General features: G+C 34.4%; 1 protein-coding gene and 1 pseudogene across 1 annotated transcript in view; one reads left to right on the forward strand and one right to left on the reverse strand.

Moving 5' to 3' along the window:
• The window catches only part of ANK3 (ankyrin 3), a 596679-nt gene that overhangs the window by 514504 nt on the left and 62634 nt on the right, over positions 1-19541 (reverse strand). Inside the window, exon 2 of the mRNA XM_011370216.2 lies at positions 86-124. Within this exon, the coding sequence (XP_011368518.1) occupies positions 86-124 (39 nt within the window). The remainder of the gene's footprint in view (positions 1-85; positions 125-19541) is intronic.
• Positions 12419-12537, forward strand: LOC111745778 (annotated as a pseudogene).

Consider the following 19541-nt stretch of genomic DNA (forward strand, 5'->3'; position numbering starts at 1 on the left):
TCATTTGAGTCAATGTTTATAATTATAACAAAGAAGGAAAACAAAAAATAATATATTTGTTGAGTTCAGTGTTAATTTTCTTTACCTTTCCAGTGCTCCGTGAATAGTAGGATTCGTAGTCACCCTAAAAACAAAGAAACGAATATTTAGCAAACATGAAAGAATTTCATATATATACCATGACAGCAGTTTACAAATGCTTATTATTGATGGACTTAAAAAACAGGAAGTGTGCCTTAAAATGGTACACAAAGAAAAACAGGACGTATGATGGGGTACAGTAAAACAAGTCTACAGGAAATGCTTAGATAAATACACAATAAAGAAAAGCTCTGAAGTATACACACCAAATCAATGGCATTGATAAATCTGGATAAAATTTTTAAAAATGAAGTTGTGCCAAATACATAAAAATGACCCTGAATATGCCATTGAAATGAATATGCCTGTGACACAAAACTGTAAAAGTTATAATAAAAAGAATGCAAAAAAAAATTTCCTCTGTGTGAAAATACTGGCGTAGTAAAACACTTTCTCATACCACTCTCCTTAAGTTATTATGAGAAACTCATTTTTTCTCCCAAATTTCATTACCCTACATATTATTTATCAAGAATCACGACGCACGTAAAAACCAAAAACCTGATTATGCAAGAGATGACATGGTGCCTACAATTTAATTAAAACCTCGAAATAAAAAACTAAGGACCACTCTGAGTACAGGCACTCTAAGATGAAGGTTAGAGATGACTTTCTGTTTTCACAAAATGTTAATTTTATTCCACAGGAAAAATGCATTTAGCTCATTTCCTATTAGAATATAGTAATATGTGCAAGATGTAAATTATTCCAACTGGTATTAAAGTTTTAAATGTGTAGACTGTGAAGAAAAGAAAATTCTACTTTGTACCTCTAGTTCTAAAATTGCTTGCATAAGTTAATGCAACTCTACCAAAGCTATGTAAACTCATATCACAAAAATTATTTGATCTTGTCAGCTTTTAAAAATCCACTGTCAAATCATAAAGAGTCAAACCTGAAATCTGAAGTTTCTACGTGAAGTTCCAATAAAGGAAACATGAAAATTAACATTTCTAAAACCGTACTTTATTCTGGTAACTCAGACTTATTTTCTTATTTAACCTTTACGACAACTTATAAAATAGTAATTTTAATAACTTTTTGTAATCAAAAAGGTATATGCATTAATTATAGTAAATATGCAAATTACAGAAAATAAAAACCAGTTATGATCACACCATTTAGAACAAAATATCTTCTATTGTTCCTTTTCAATATGCACAGTCACACACATGGCATTTTAAACAAGATTAGGATTATAACACATACCCATTATATCATGCCATTTTCTCTTAACATTGAATCTTTTTTACATATAAGAGCTTTGAAAACAATCTTAATAATTGCATCCCAATCTTCATATTCACATAGCAAAATTAGTTCAAACAATTCTTGATATTATTTGTTTTGTTATTCCTTTTGTCAAGTACATGTAACATTGCAATAATATCCTTGCACAAAAATCTTGATGTTATATTTGCTAATTTCCTTTGTGAAATTCATCCAAATGGAATTTCTGAAAAAAGGCATACATTTTTCCCATGCACTTGCCTACAGTTTGCCCATCAAAAGGACAAAAATCTATAGACTGCCCACTGAAAGGACAGTTAGCAATATAGCTCAGTCCCTATCTTTCAAAATATTCACAAATGTATTTTAACATTTTTATAAAATATTTTTTATTTCATAGTGAAATAGTATCTACTTTTAAATTTAGTTTCTTGTTATTACTTGTGAGCAATTTTAAAAATTTATGATAATTCTGTTTATTGTCTTCCCCCATTTTTACTTAGGAAATTTGTGGGTTTCTTATTGATTTGTAAGAGCTTCTTATACAATAAAAATATTTATCATTTGTGTATCATAATTATATAAATATTTTCATTTGCCTTCCCAGCCTGTTATTTGCATAATAAATGTGGTTTCTAATGGTTTTTTAATGCATAGAAGTTTAAATTTTATGTAATCAAATATAGCAATCATTTCTTTTATGGTTTCTTCCATGAATTCCATGCTTAGAAAGCTCTTCCCTAGTCCAATTTCATATCACTTTTATTTTACTTGCCCTCCAACCCCTGCCACCACCTTTTACCCTTGGCTCCTTTTTCTCAATCCATGCAGAATTTATTGCAGGTATGGTGTGAGGTGAGTACTTAATGTGATTTCTGATAACCCCTCCTCCCAGCCTTTTTTCCAATATAATTGATAAAATCACTCATTCTTTCATGGTTTATTTGTATAAGATTCTGTTTGAGAGTGGTTGCTTTGAGGTACAATCTGAGCTTTGATGTTACCTTTGACACCTGGCTAAGTTTTTAACTTCTCTAAATCTGAGTTTCCTCATTTGTAAAATGGAGAAAACAATACCTATCTTACAGTTTTGTTGTAAAGATTAAACTAGGTAATTTATAGAAAGCACTTACTTTAGTGGCTAGCACAGCATATGTGTTCAGTAAGTCAATCACTGAATACAAGATTCAGAGGCTCTCTTTCTCTTCCTCTAATCCATCTGTTAATTCTTGTGCTCACATTCTAAACTTGATAGAACATATAATATTTGGTAGGAGAAATATCTCCAACCACTTTCTCAAAATTTTCTTGGCTATTCTTACCTGCATGTTCTTTATATGGGTCTAACTCACTTTTTACTTCAGTTATTCTCAGGATGCTCTTCTCACAATTGTGTCTCTATCTCTGTCTCTATCTCTGTCTCTGTCTCTGTCTCTCTCTGTCTCTCTTTCTCTCCTCTCCTCTCCTCCCTCCCTCTTTCCTTCCTTCTTTCCCTCTCTCCCTCTCTCCCTCCCTCTCTCTCTCTCTCTCTCCCCCTCCCTCCCTTCCTCCCTCCCTCTCTGGCATGCTTTATTGCATAGAACTAAACTTCCAAACAATGTTTAAACATGATGGCAAACACAAATATCCTTGTCTTTTTACTGATTAAAATATTAAAGATACCAGGGTCTCATCGAGTTTGACATTGGCTATGGGTTTAAAACAGGTAGTCTTTATGACACTGAAGAAGCATCCTTATATTCTTAATTTTTTTTGAGATTAAGTATTTTTATCTCCATCCTACAGGGAAATGAATTTTAAAGAGGTAACATAAGTTGTCCAAAGTCATAAAGCCAGTACATAGTGAGACCTGAATGCAAACCCAAGTTGTCTCATTTTAATGTCTTTTTTTTCATTGCAATCATGCTACCACCCTGTAATATAGTCAGTCTCCAGCCCAGCAAAATGTTTTGTCCCAAACTTAACCATATAAATTCATTTATACCTTATAAAACATCTTCTTATAAAAGTAATATAATAAAGAATGGCTAATTTCTCAGCTGATCTGAAGAAATATAGATCTATTATTACCAGGAGAAATATTTCAGTATTCAACTACATTTGTTGAGAAAGAGAATTTAATAGGAGATACCAAAAACATGGCTGGGACTCCTCCCTAGTCGTCCCCTGGGCAGAGAACAAAGAACTTCCGTAGCTTTGGACCACGGAGGGCAAAAACCCTGCAGTAGAAAAAAGTCCTTCTTCAGAGGTCAATTAGGGTTGAGAATGCCTGTTATAGCAAACACTAAATAGAAATAAGATTTGACCCATCTGCTTTCCTTTACATGGCCACCCCCAGACTCGGACCTAAAATTTTCCCTTCCTTCCAACCCACTGCATTTTGAAAAGGCAAGTTTTCCTTCTATTGGCCTGATCCCAAAAAAATACATGCCTTACTGTTCTGCTTTAGGATAATTTAACTTTGGCAACTGTTGAGAAACTGACAGGAAATTAAAACCGCAGGTAAGAAGAAGAAAGCTGCAGTTTCTAGAAACCTCAATCAAAGGTGACCCTAGTGCTTCCTAGAAGGTAATTCTCCAGGCCAGTTCTTTCTCTAGGTCAGTTCTGCCCCCTTCTGGGAGAGCTCCCTTATCAGCCAGTTTTCTTCCTTCAACCAACCAGGAAAACCAGATGGCCCTCTCAAACCTCCCTGTACCCCAAAACACAAAATAAAACATACTGGTCCTACCATCTTTTCTATGATTCTCCCCAGAAAAGGTCTGAGAGTATTGCTAAGACCTCACTTGGATGACAAAGGCTTGACCAAACTCATCCGCACATAGCCTTTTCTGGTAGCCAGCTTCACACCAAGCCCCCTCCTCTCCCCAAACCCCGCTACCAATTCGAGTTCCTCCTCCCTAACAGGTCAAAATGCCAAATAGGTCAAAATCACATGCTGTGAGGAAAAGTATTTACACGGAAGTAGAATAAACTAAATAGAATTAAATTAATTATAATTAACTATAGTAGAATAGAATTTAAATAGAAAATATCCCTCTGCTTTTTTCCTTTGCATAGCCCAATCATGTATCCATGACTCCACTGAAAAGCAAAAATGCAAAGTTCCTCACCCTTGTCTTGACATTACTAAAAATGAAAGACACAATCACCTGAACAGGAGTTTCACATACTATTAGGCCTACGAAACAATCCTGTGAGAACAGCAGGGCTTTTATTTTATAAAATAAGAAACTGACAAGCAAAGAAACAAGCAAATTACATGGACTTAAATGCTCAAAAAGTGGTAGCAATGGGACTTGAACCCAGGACTTTTGTTGTCAAACCCAGATTTTTTTCCTGTCCCCTAATACTGACTCCCACAGTCCCTAGAACCACTGGTTACTAAACTTTTATCATTCTATTAGAGACACAGAGGCAATCATAGTTCATTTCTCGGCAATTATTCTCCAACAAGGCTGTTCTAAAATCCATGGTAATTACTTCAAGACTGTCCTACACAATTCTTGTTTCTTCCTTGACTGAACAATCTCTTAAGGTAACAAGCAGGAAAGTGTAGGACACATCATATTTGAGCTTATAGAGGTAGAATTGGAAGTTATTATATTGCTACAAATTTAAATAGATTGGACATCATTTACAATAACTGTATACAATCTTATGAATAGTTTCTTTTAAATAATGGCTCTGTTTCCAAGGTGATCTTGAATTAGTGACTTTTCCATATCTGATATATTTCTTATGTATATATCCAGCTAGCCAATATCTATGATAATAAAGAATTATTCTATCTATGATTCAAAACACATATCTATCACAGTTGTGTGAAAATCAAGTTTAGTTGTGTTAGAACCATCAATAGGAAATTATAAAAGTTAATCATTGTATAGTGCTTACTATGTGCTGGGTACTCTTCTGAAGCCTTTATAAGTATCATCTCATTTGATCCTCACCTAACAACCCTATGGGGTAGAACTTTTATTATCTCCATCATGCTTACAAATAAACTGAGGCACAGCAAGTAAGTAACTTGTCCAAAGTTACATAGTAAATAAGTAACATAACTTAGATTTGAACCCAGATTAATTGGCCCCATGGTCCACAGAATTTCAATAACTTGTAGTTTCCAAAAGATTTATATTTGATATCAAGAATTTGTTAGGAATTCAAAACTCCTAAATGTTGACCACTAGACTCAAGTATGATATCTTAAAAGCAACTCTGATAAGAGAACATTGTGTTGCTGCTTTTTTGTTCTTCCTTGCAATAGCTGTTTTGTACGTAGTGATAATGCTAATCACTGAGAGCACTTATTGTTGTAAAATGGTGATATGTTTTCATAAATAAAAAAAAAGGAAACTGATAGTTTCCCCAATAATAATATATAAAACAGCTAGCGTTTTGGTAGTACTGGGCATTTAATATATATGCTCAACTCAAAACAGATTTTAATCCTTTAAACAATATGAGGTAGGAATTATTATTGTTCCCACTTTACAGAAGAAAAATCTGACACTTGGAGAGATTAAATTGCCCAAAGTTACATGGCTACCATAGCAAAAGTAACATTGAAATACAATTTTGCCTTCAGACCCCTACTCTTTGCCATTCTATTACCTTGACCTCCATCTATTCTATTGAAATAATACTGGTTTAAATTAGAAAAAAGCAATTTTAAAAAATATTTCTCCACTACAACCATGGAAGACAACACAATGTAATGTGGTCACTTACACCCAAAAATGCACACATCAATATGTTCAACAGAAGTGCTTAATGGAATAAAGCAATCCAAAGACTTTTAGTGGAGAGAAGTGCTGGAACAGTAAGAAATTTTTTAAAAGCAATACTACCTCCCTTACTCATTTAGATAATTAAGATTTTAGATTGCTTTGAATTTGACATTTTATTTGTATTTCCTTCAGGAAATAAGCCTGTTATAAGTGTCATAAAGTACAGATATCCAAATACATCCATTGAAATATACTTGAAAAAATAAACTAAGACATTCGACATTCGTAATATTCTTGCATTAGAGCAGTGAAATAATTTATCACTGACAAACCACCATTTCAGGCCTTCTTAGAGCCATGTGATTCACTGCAGATTTGAGAAGCATGTCATTAAACTTGTTAAAGAGTCATAATTCACTTTTTGAATTATTTTTTAACTCGGACCAACTAATGTACTTAGAATAAACTATGAGAAAATTCCAAGTGGCCCAATTGTTGTTAGCAACTTGCAGCTAGTTAAAAAAATATATTTGTAACATCATCTATTCTTTTATTCCCCAAGATGATAATCAAGCAATATAGTAAAGCTCAGCGAAGAACAAACATAAGTACTAGTAGTATAGACAGGTAAAAGATTTGATCTATTCATTTAGCTGATAATCTAGTGGCAAATCAAAGTGTAAATTCTACCACAATTAGGCAGGAGCTATGTTTGACCAGTAGGCTAGAATAAAATGCAAGATCAAAGTCAATTGCAGCAAAAGGTGGCAAGGCTTACTCAATTTAGCAGTAATCTATTACACAGAGGCAAAAAGTGTACGTTTTAGAATAGACAAACCTGACACATTGCATCAGTTTGCTCATCTATAACAGACTGATAATTATGTTGCTACTCAAAGGATTGTTAGGATTAAATGAGGTAAGGAATGTACAGTGCTTAGCACACAGTAAGTGTTTGATAAATACTGGATGCTGAAAATGTTTTCCACTTAAGCTCTCCTTTTTCACAGACATGTTAGGAAAATTAATAATTTGGAGGTTAACTAACAAAAAATGTACCTTAAACTTTTAAAATCTTTTCTAAAGGAGAAAATTAGGGCAAAGGCTATTTCTGTCTTGCTCATCATTGTATATCCAACATCTTATACAGTGTCTGATAAATACATGCTCGTTAAATACAGATTGAATGATTATGAAAATGAATGCATTAAAAGAGTTGTCTCTCTCAGTGTCAGGCATAATGGAATCTTGGCGGGGGGAGAAAGTAAGTTTAAGATGAGAGAGAAAAGGGGGCCTAGAACTGAAGTTACATGAATTCTATAAGATTATTTCTCACATAGGAATCATAGGATCCAATCAGATCCTTTAGGTGAGATTCCCCCAGATCACTCATCTATGTACAGTGCTAAGTGTTGCTGAGTGACCCAGAAACACAATGCTAGTATTTACCTGCTTATGTGAATTCAGTTCTTCAAAACACAGCTAAATCCTAAAAAGAAGTTCCCTAACCACCCCAGCCCGCTATGGATCATAAGAGCATCTATTATCCATAACGTTCATTTGGCACTTAAGTACAGTAGAAAAGCCACCATTTTAAGATGTTTGTTCCTGTGACATTAAACGTTTGTTGGCTCTTCCCCCAAAAGACGGGAATTAAATTCTGCACATATTCTGTCCCTACCAGTTTACAGGCATTATCTTGACTTCTACAAGGAATATGATGAGGAATAAGGCACCACCCTACTTTTTAGGAGGTTGCTGTCTAATAAAGAGAATAAGACATGAACGAAAGTAACTTCAATGAATGGGAGATCAAAGCAAGAGTCACAGAGATGCCTAAGTAAAGGGATTCAAAGAGGAGTGAAATAAACCTATTTTAAGCAATTAAGGCTTTATAATAGTGGGGAACATGAACGAAACCATAAGGATTTTGAATGGACAAAGGCATTGGAGATTGAGAAGACAGCGAGGGAAGAACAGTTAGGAAAACAGAGTGATTAAGTAATTTGGGACCACCTTGATATTTTACTGGTCTATAAGGCCAAGATGGAATATTTATAATCAAAACCACCTGAAAAATCTGAAACATAGAGACAAAAGTGTAATAAGAAGACATCATCAAGGTTGTTGAGCAGGAAAGTGACATGACAGAGGCTATTCATTACAAAGACTTATCTGGCAAGAGTATGTCGAATGGTGAGGGAAAGACATAAAGTAACTCCACGGTAAAAGATTAACATTGCCTGAAGAGAGGTCTAGCCTTGGCCCTCACTTTTGGAAAGTGACCTCTAAGCCCTTGGACTATCTGCCTGATAAGAGTGGCTTTGTTTACATTGGGGCTTTAGGCCACATCACAGAGGCTATACTGACAGTGTGATGTATAGTGGGTTCTTGTGGCCTGTGGTCTCATCTCAATCTCAGGAGGGACTGGAGACTAAGGTTAACCATGTGAGCAGTCGACAATATCTTTGTGACTAACCAAGTCAATGTGACCGAGCCTCAGTGAAAAGTCTGGACACCAAGTCTTGAGTGAGTTCTCTGGTTGGCAATACTCCATGTGTGTCATCATACATTGTTACTGGGAGAAGTAAGTGCTGTCTGCACAACTCCACTGGGAGAGAACGATGGAAGCACAGCATGTGGAACTCTTCTGGATTTCAATCTACGTGCCTTTTCTCTTGAGTGATTTGAATCTGTAAATGGTAACTGTGTGTAAAACAGCTTTCAGAGTTCTGGGAGTCTTTGGTGGATTATCAAATCTGAGGATTAATCTGGCAACCCAAACTTGCAGTTGGTTTCAGAAGTGAGGGTGGTCTTGGGGACTTCCAAACTTTAAAACAACCAATAAGAAAGCCCTCCATAACAATGTAGGGAAGAGTCTGGAAGCTCAAAAAATTCTACCCAGTGGTAGAATTGAAGAGCCATGGATGCTAGAGCTCTACAGAGAGAAAAACAAAAATGGCTGGAGACCTGATGAGATATATGAAACTAAAAAGAGCCTCAGAGAAAGTAATCAAGTAATTATTAATAAATGAAAATTGAGAAATCAGGAGGAACTAGTTTGAGAAGGAAAGCAAGGTGAAGCTGAGGAAATGAGAAGTTTAGGTGCTTTGAATCCCTTCCTGCCCTGTGCACACATGCCAATGCCTCCACTGAAAGATGGACTCTGTCCCTTCACACTTCAGATCCTGTCTGGCCAATAGAACATGGTGTAACTGATGTTGTGACCACTGTGGTCCTGGCCTTTAAAAGGACACACAGGCCCTGCTTCCTGCCTCTTGGTACCTGAGCCACCATATAAAACAATTCGGGCCATTGCTGAGAGACAGATCTCAAGATAGAGCACTGAGGTGTCAAGACAGGTGAATGGAGAAGTCACCAGGAGCATGAAAAGCCGTGGAGCCTTTAAATAACTGCAACTCCACGACAGACTCCAGCGAGAACCCCTTGAAGTCAGAAGAGATAACAGACAGTGTTGTTTAAGCCATGGTATGTAGGGTGGTTTCTTATGAAGTATTAGATAATTAACTTGCAAGGCAGTATATATAATTCAACTGAATTATTTTCCCTAGCTAATTTCTTTATTTAGACAGTATATGATCCTCCAAGATAATGGAGGTCAGGAGTAAGAAGCATAACTAATTAAAATCCCCAGATGACACAAAGGGCTTGAGAACATTTTGCTATTTGGCTACAGATGATCAAAATCAGTTTATTTTCCAAAGTACCTCATTTATATGTAAGGAGCCACTAAGGATAATGTGTTCAGTCAGATCTCTGATGATACCTGGCCCATCCTCCCCCCTCACTTCCTATCTCCCCTTTTCCAGTTTATTAATATCTTCACTCTAATCCTAGTTGATAAATTGCTGCTAAGCTTGCTTAGTTCTGTGGTATTTGCAATCACACTAGAAGGTAACACACACACGAGCATGCAGATTAATCCTTTCTTAATTTTTATTTTGCTATGCTAAAAATATTTCAAAAGAATTCATGATTCTTATAAAATTATGACATTTTGATTCTAAAACACAAGATAAAGTATTGATTAAAATAATGCCTAAAATAGGTATTTTTTTAAATGCTGAATGAATGTATAAACAAACAAGCAGTACCATTCAAAGTGTTTAATGATTGTCAGATTTTCTATAAGCATATGTTATAGAAAAACAGTGGTTCTTATTGGACCAAGGACCCCTTTGGTAGACAGATAAAGCCTCTGGAGCCCTTCTCTAAGTAAAGCTTTTAAAGGCATAAAATAAAATAGGATTGCAAAGGAAACCAAATACAGTGAAATACAGTTATCAAAATGTTTTTAAAAACAAATTTATGAAAAAATAAGTGCTTCTTTATTAATGTATTAAATTGTTCATTCTAGTGGCAGATCTAATAATAACTGTAATTTTGAACTAGTTATGAGTATAAATATAGTATTATATCTTGAAATAATACTATAATATGAAAATATTCATAAGTACTATTGGTGACAAAGTCACAGGTACTATTAATACTACTGTGGTTTCTTATCTATATTCATAATTAAAAGGAAAGGTAAATTTTGATTTAGACATTATGGAAATGAAGTAGTTTTTTTTCCCATCCAAATTTAGGGGCCTTGTAAGCTCTACGCACAGCCAGTTGGTTGAAATCTACTGCTGTAAAGCATTAGGAATGGTCACTGTTAATTACACTGAATTCACAGTTCTTCCAAAACACTGAGCCTTGGTGCCTGGGAGATGGTAGTACTCTGACAGAATTTCAAAGGTAATTAGAGCCACTGGTTTTAAAAAACAGTGGGTACAGGGTTAAGAGGTAGAGTTGGGGAGGGTTAAAAAGTACAAAGGGCTTGGGGTATCATAACCATTTGAGGTTATGGCAGGAAACTCAAGTGTAAACACTAGCATATACTCAGACTGAGAACCAGCTAGAAAGAGACCAGGATGATGGCAGAGAAGATCAGAGCCTTAAGATTTACAGAATTTAGAGGGGAAGGCGAAGGACTGAAGACAATTTTGAAAGTAGTCAATGAGAAGTAGTAAATGGTTCATTCATGCAGCCTAGGGCCACAGCAGACAAGAAACAAGAGTCTGAATTAGGGCTGTGGATTAGCCAATACCCAATTTAAATAGACATTACCATAAAGGGAATTTAACTATAGCAAGGAATTATTTATCAAATCAAACTGCAACCTCTAGAAAGAACTGTATTTATCTTTTGTTTAAATTTTCTGTTAAGTATTAATTCAAAATCTATCAAGGGGGGAAAATGGGCAGATAAGGGAAGGTAATATATCATAACAAACTCTATTTGACCTCATTATCTTCTGCCATTAAAGAATAAGAAAAGGTACCTGTACTGTGCTGCCAAAAACCTCTATCCAGGGACTGAAGAACGTAAGATGAAGGTTAATAAGTCCTTGTTGGGTATGAGTGGGCTTGCTAACAAATGAAACCTTGGTATATGATGTAAAGGCTACTAATGTCATGCCAACGTCTTGCATGTAATTTTAAACCTGAGAAAAGGGAAACAAGCTCATTGTTTATGGTATTATTTATCTGACTTCTTTGACATGAATTAATTTTTTATTTGGTCTGGAGTTTGCCCTCTGATCAGCTGTTATCAGCTGGGTGACTCTGAACTCCAATCTTCCTACTTTTTTCTACTTTAATTAATATATACCTAAATAGCACTTTCTATGTACTAGGTCATGTTTCAAGCACTTCACAAATATAAGTCCATTTAATCATCATAACAACCTATAACATAATTACTACTATTCCCATTATATGAATGAGGAAACTCAGGCCTAGAGAAGTTAATTAACTTGTCCAATATCACAAAGCTAGTAGCCAAGGATCATATTCAGGCAGTCTAACTCCAAAGTCCATGCTTTTCATCATAGCATTCTGTTACCCACTGCTCTGCGATATCCTGTACAGAGAAAATAATGCATGCAATATTCTGAACGCATTCTCAGTGATAAACCCTAATTCACTAAATGCCAAGTATTTAATTTTATTCTTTTCCTAAACTCAATACTCCCTCCTAGATTGATAATATCCATTAAATTATTAATTCCCTCATCTGTAAAACTATAAGAACTCTGTGTCAAATGTCACTTATAAATGAACATCATTGTTTGAGAACTCCACAGCTTGGAAATTCAGAGTATTTTACTCTCAATTTTACTCTAAGCTACTTCTTACAAGAAGGTTACTCGCTACACTAATATCATGGATTAGATCAGCTTTTTAAATGTTTTCTGCTAAAATCTGCACACCTTCTCTATGCAAGCTGCACCTGATAAAAACACTGTTTTCTACAGCCATACTACCCTGAACAAGCCTGATACCGTCTGATCTCAGAAGCTAAGCAGGGTCGGGCCTGGTTAGTACTTGGATGGGAGACCACCTAGGAAGACCAGGAGCTGTAGGCATAAAAAATAAAAAAAGAAGGGATTGTAAGCTGACAAGGTCCTTGCAATCTGTGAGGTCAATCAAGGGTTGCCTCACCTAAAAACAAACAAACAAACAAACAAAAAACACTGTTTGGTTTTACATTTTTTAGCTATTCAGGAGCAAGTCATGATCACTGATACTCTGAAGTGCTGAAGTATGACCCTATAATTTTGTACTGAGCTTCTATTCTCCTATAGGAGAAGCTAGCTTCACATGTCCCACAAGAAAATGCTTCAGGGGAAAATTGTTGGAGAACTCCCATATTACACAGCTCCAAGAAAACAAAAACAAGGAGTCCCAATATCATGCCTTCCCACAACTTCAGAGAAAGGCTTGGCAATTGTCTCAGTCCATAAAGGCTGCTATAACAATACCACAGACTGTCTTATATACCACAAACATTTATCTCTCACAGTTCTAGAAGCTAAGAAGTCAAGGTCATACTGCTAACCAGTTCGGTGTCTGGTAACAATGTGCTTCCTGGTTCATAGATGGCTATCTTTTCACTGTATTCTCACATAGTGGAAGAACAAAGGGAGTTCTCATCCTATTCTTTCACAAGGGACCTAATCACCTAAAAGTCCCACCTCCTAATACCATCACATTGGACATTAGGTTTCAATGTATGAATTTGGAGGGGAAACAACATATAGACCACAGTAGCAAAAAAAAAAAAAAAAAAAGCCAGATTACAAAACTAAAATGTAAAACTGGAAGTTCATTCATTTTTATTTTCAAATAAATATACATATGTAGATCCAATTTGCTGAATTATTATCATAACACTTTTTCTACTTGTCCCTGTGACAAAATAATGGTGTGTCGCTCAATCACGGTAAAAATAAAGGTTATTTGTAGACAACTGACATAATATGCCTAACATTTCTAATAGGTTAGGAATTTCAAAATGATTGCAAAAGGGTTGAATATATCAAAATGCTTCTGAATAGTATGTTTAAAACCTCTCTTCAATCATTTTACTGAAACTACCTTCTCTTTTTATTTTTCTTTTGAAAAGCCACACTGAGCAATGAGTCACCAGATTATTTCCTTTCTTGATTTCTGAGTTCCATTTCAAAGACAGAAAAAAAGATTCTTCCTCCCCTTTGCCTTCTCACATGTACCTGAACTGCTATTGTTCAACGTCGTGAAGGAACAAACAGTTAAAACAAAAACTTATGCTTATCTGACAAGAAGCTTTATTATATGGGAGTTTATATGCATGTCAAATATTTAAGGCAATTTAAATTTTTATTATCTCCAGAGATCAAATTAAAAGGCTCCTAAAACCAAGCTTTTAAAGCAGCTCTGATTCAAATTTATGTGGATAAAGGGTAACAGTCATCATATTTAACATATCTGTTGGCGATAACTAGAATATTAAAATATTGTTTGTTTTGTTATTATTGGACTCCTAAACAAATATCATTCAGATTTACTATCATCTCCAGCTAGCTGATACTGAAAAATACATAATAGCAGGCTGTTGCCATGGTAACTCCTCTACAACTACACATTTTCTATGGCAACCCAGGCCCCATGGAATACTAATGAAAATCCATAGCAACAGAGAGTTAAAGAGGTGATGTGTGGAAACCAAAAAGCTCGTATTACATTTATTATAAATGCTATGGATGCCTCTGTATATTTCACAGACAATATCAGTGTTCAAAGACATATTAGCTAAAAAATTTAAAGGCATATTTTAAATATTTTGTGGAAAAAAACTAATGCCCATGGTACTTAAAGAATTCACATTAATGTACTATTAAATATGAAAATATGTAATTCATATTTTTAAATACAGATCATATAAAAATTGACATATTTCTCTGATGAAGAAGACTTAATGCTAAAATGCAAAGTCAGGAGTACTTTGTTTAGATTTCATTTTTTTCCTAGTTCCTTTTCTTTTCAAGAGATCCAGCTATGTAAGCTTGATCATTTAACCTCTAAAAGCCTCAGGTTCTCCCTCGCAAAAGAATGTTATATTTAAAGGACACTAAAGCCTCAATGATTCCTATTCTACCAGTTAGCAGCATACAAATCTGCACAAATCAGTTAATCTGAGTGTCAAATTTTAAAATGTCAGTTTTTTATCTGTCAAAGGGAATAAGACCTGCCTCGTCCCCATTACTAATTTGCTACAAAATGTGCTAGATATAGATGAGCACACTGGGGGAAAAAATTAAACTTACTGTCTTAGCCCCCTCCAAAAAAACTAAAATATTCCTCTTTGTACTTTTATTTAAAAACACGGGAGTTAATTATAAAGATCCATATAAAAATTCATACATATTACAAACTATTTTGATGTACAATTATTAATGAGCACCTACTATGCTGCCACTTATAGTGTTAAAGCAAAAAACTAGCCAGAGAAGTAGGTCCCTGCATTCACAAAGCTTATATTCTAGCAAAATAAAGAAAGAAACAAACAAATAAATAAATAAAGAGAGATGACTAAGGATTGTGAAAATTCTACAGAGGAGAAATCAGAGCGAAGTGATTAGAAAGGATTTGTGAGATATACTAGTTTAGGTCAAGTTGTAGGCTACCCTTCCAGTGGAAAGAAGGACTATGAAGCGAGTCTTCCAAGATGAGAAAGAGCCAGCCACAGGAAAAGAGGGACAGTCAAGTAGAGGGAACAGACATCAGAAGATCTCAAAGTAGGAAAGTGGTTAACGTATTGACAAAACAGCACAGAGGTCAGTGGGGCCGAAGAGTAGAGAAGAACTAATATGAAAACCAAAAGGGAAGCAGGACCAAAGTGAGGCCCTGGTAAGCATGTAAATGTTGTCACTAGTACAATGTGTTTTACTAATGGAGGGACATGTTTTTATGAGTGTGTAGAGAATGGACTGGACAAGGAGACCAGAGAGGAGGCTGCCAACGCTGTCCAGGTGAGAGATGTTGGTATGACTTGTATTAGGGCAATGGCAATGGTGACAACAAGAAATGGATATATTTGAGAGAGATTTTGGAGACTGAGAACACAGAATTTGCTGATGGACTTAGGTACAGCAGATGAGGATGTGAGAAAATCAATCATGACTCCCAAATTTCAGACACAAACACCTGGGTGGCTGATGATACCATCATCTACTATGGCAAATATGAGAAGGTAAACAGGTTTGGGGAGGCAGGAGGGGTAGAGAGGAATCAGGGCTCTATTTTGTACTGATTCGCCTACTGAACATTTTCCCAGTCCACAGTCATAAATTTCCCTATAAATACTTGACTATTTCATTAATTGGTATCCATTAATATAAAACTTATAAAAATCTAAACATAGGCTCTCTTTCAAAACATGCATCAAAATTATACATAAAAATTGTAAAATCATCATATATCTACATCAAAATTGTAAAAGTAGATTTAGGGTAGGAGCATCTGTGTAATAATGAGAACATATAAAGGAACACATATCTAAAATATATTTTGAAGTAAATCTTTTCAATGATAAAAATTAACATAAATTCATTGCAGAAATTCTGGAAAATACAAAACCATTTAGAAAAAATAACTATCTTTAATCTTATCATCCAGAGATAAATCCTGTTAATATTTTGGTGATTTTAAGTCTAATTTTTTACATTTGTGTGTTTAGTTTTGTTAAAGCTACTGAAATTAAAGTTTACATTTCAAAATTATTTAAACTGCAAGGGAACACACCTTCATGCGTAGGTATTATCAAGTGCTTCAGAATCTAGTTTTGGTCATGAATCTAATTCCAGACATAAACATGGAATAAACCCTTGGGGAGAGTTGGACAAACTTTTGTGATGTCAATCTCCCCCATAACCAGTTACCCACAAACAACTGCCATCTTCAATCACTGAATCTACCAAATTAGATGTCCAGCTCAAATAAGGTGAGCTTTTATTTTTAAAACACCATTTAAACTTAGTGTTACCTTTATTTATAAGTCATACGCTATACAGTCACTTAAATGAAAGCCAAATTGTTCCTACAACTAGCAAGACACTGACCCTTCGATTGTTTTCAATCTCTTCTAATTTATTTTTAAGACAACATTTACATATAGTATTTAACATTCTATATAACAATTCAATAGAGTTCAAAACATTTGCCTTTTAAAACTCTTGACTGTTAAAAAAAGAAGATAATAAAAGGCTTAGAAAAGACAAAACAGTGTAGATTCTACACTAAACCCAAACTTAATAAATTCAAATAAAAATTATATCTAAAATTTAATATTATTCGAATTGGACAAAACAACAAAAAAATCAAATGAGACTTCTACGAAGAATAAATCCAGTTTTAGCAGGTATGCAAAAAAAACACAGTCATCATAATATCATTTCAAAGTAGTCATTAGCATGATGAAAGAACAAAATACAGCAAAGCTTAAGCTATTTTATTTCATGCAATAACTACATACTAAACAAATGCTGAAAAAAATATATAAATTCTCCCAAACTGAAAAAAATGTAAGTCACAAAGATGTCTTTAAGTTATCTTTAAGTTCTATGCTATGGCTAGGAATAATTTATTTTCCAGTGCTAGATTGCTAGAATTTTGTGGGGTTTTTAAAGCAAACACAATAAATCATTATCTAATAAGTTTAAAAATTAAAAAATAAAACACTTACTAATGCAAAAGAAACACTAGCAAATAGAGAATTTTAAAGCTTGTAAACTTATTCAATGGGTGTAAACATTTAAGCAAATCTAAACAAATGTTCAGATTTAGATACAATCCAAAACACGGTCATGACCTGTTGCTTTACATTTTAGCTAGTCAATCCAATGAAACAGAATGAGGAAAAAGGAATTGAGCTGGGGTGGGGATGGGCAATGATGTTATAGTTCTTTAATTTTTCTGGGTAACAGTAGGTAATATTTATAAACATATAACATGGTATAAAAACACCACTGGCAGACAAATATCCTGAGTCCACACCACGTGAAGAGTCCAGATCTGATTCTCTCTACCTTTTCCCAACATTCAGGTGTTCATTTTCTCTTGAGTTGAAATGACCATGCTTTCCATTGAATGTTGGCTGTTGTTTTTGCCTAACAGATGTTGCCAATGCTTCCTGCCTTGGGGTCAAATAAAAGGAAACTATAATTTAAAATAAAATGAGCAAAGAAATAAACATGAATCCCATGGAATTTGAATAAACTCTAGTGCTTCGATCTAAATAAGATATATATCTGAATTATAGTCTGTCTCAATCAAGTTCCATTATAACTATTTGAATAGGGAGTGGTTAACTGAAGTTTATTCACTTATCCTATACAACGAAGTAAAATAAGCTTTATTTGGAATTCCTTTAGAAGTTTTTTGTTTTGTTTGTTTGTTTGTTTTTGCCTATCATTTCTGTTTGGGATTTCTTTTATTGAGTTGAAATTTCTAAAGGCACATGATAATTCAACAAGAAGAAGGAAATAGCACAAGATGGTGAAGCATTTCAAAATTCTTCCCTCCTGCCCCAAATTTTAATTTATGATTTACATCCTGAGTGGAAAAATCAACTAATAAGAAATCTGATTATTTGAATATTAAACAAAGTTTTACTATAATTTCAAGAGCTCAGGCATTTCTAAAACCTTAATAACCCAGGGGTCACACTTCAGGCATATTTCAGTTTCTCCAACTCTCCACTCTACTCCACACCTACAGATACAGTCTTTGTGAAAAGACCTCTCATCATTCAAAACAGTGGTTACACTGAATTCTGTTCACCTATCATAGAGGGAGATCTTTCTGAGACGTCCTCAGATTCTGTATCTTCTAATTTTCCTGTAATTTGAATACTCTGCAGTAACTGGAGTCTTAGCACAAATCATATTAGAAGCTGTCAATAAAAATTGACTAAAAATTGACTAAATCTATATCTAATTGAATAAATCTATAAAATTAGAATCAGTACAAGTATAATGATCTAGGGTCACATCTTTCAAGGACTGGTAGATCTAATCTCATCAATAGTTACTGAACACCATATCAGTTTTTAACTGATTTTATACTAGCAGCTCTAAGTCATTTGTAGAACATTTCAGATGTGCTCCCTATACAAGTAAGTCTCTGAATTATGAAGAGGTATTTGCCTAAAACTCAAGCAGAAGTTTGTTATTCAGGATTCAAAAATTGTCATTAAAAAAAAAATTATTATAGCTTATACCTAAACTAGCACACAAAAAGCCTATTTAAGCCAAAATAACGGAATTATCAGATTACTTCTATTTTAAATAAAAATAAAATACACAAATTCAGAGTGCCTTTCTCTCATCTGACATTGCAAAACAAGTAAAAGCCTTAGGATTACTGCAGAAGTCAAAATGGAAAGAGGCCAGGGATGTCCACAATGAGGACAGCTATTCTGATTTTAACTCTTGTAATTTCAAGTATCTTAAGGAAATATATGACACTCACTTAAGCACTTAATTTTAACTATATTCCTAGTAAAACATCTCAAGTATAAATAGCTGTTGTGCATCTAAGATAAATGAAAAGTAACCAAATATATTTTGTTCAGAAATTTAGTTGACACACCATAGTGAGAAGATAATTAGATTAAAAAAAAAATTAGAATTGTGTTTATTAAAAGTTTTTGGTAATCTGGAAACTTAGATCATTACGGAATATAACTAAACATTGTTTTTAATAGGAACCACAAACACATCCAAAACAAAGGAATATGGTTTATCCTTTTTTTAAACTTGCTTAGATACTCCAAGTATAGAACTAGTAGAGAATGTAAAGATTATTTCAATAATGAAGAAGCAGAGGCCCAAAGAACTAAGTGACTTCGCCAAGATTATTCAACCTACTAATCACTAGCAGGCTGGAAACTAGGCCTATCTCCACATTCCCAGTGACATTTTTCCACTTCCTCCTCTTTGTGTGATGACTAAACTTTACTTAAAGTGTGTTTGGTTTTACTGTACTAAATACCTATGGCTTTCCAGGAAAGCCTGAGGCCTGTGCCAGTCAAAACCAGGACACTCTATCT

This window comes from Pteropus vampyrus, unplaced genomic scaffold (genome assembly GCF_000151845.1).
Source record: "Pteropus vampyrus isolate Shadow unplaced genomic scaffold, Pvam_2.0 Scaffold165, whole genome shotgun sequence".
Lineage (NCBI taxonomy): Eukaryota > Metazoa > Chordata > Mammalia > Chiroptera > Pteropodidae > Pteropus > Pteropus vampyrus.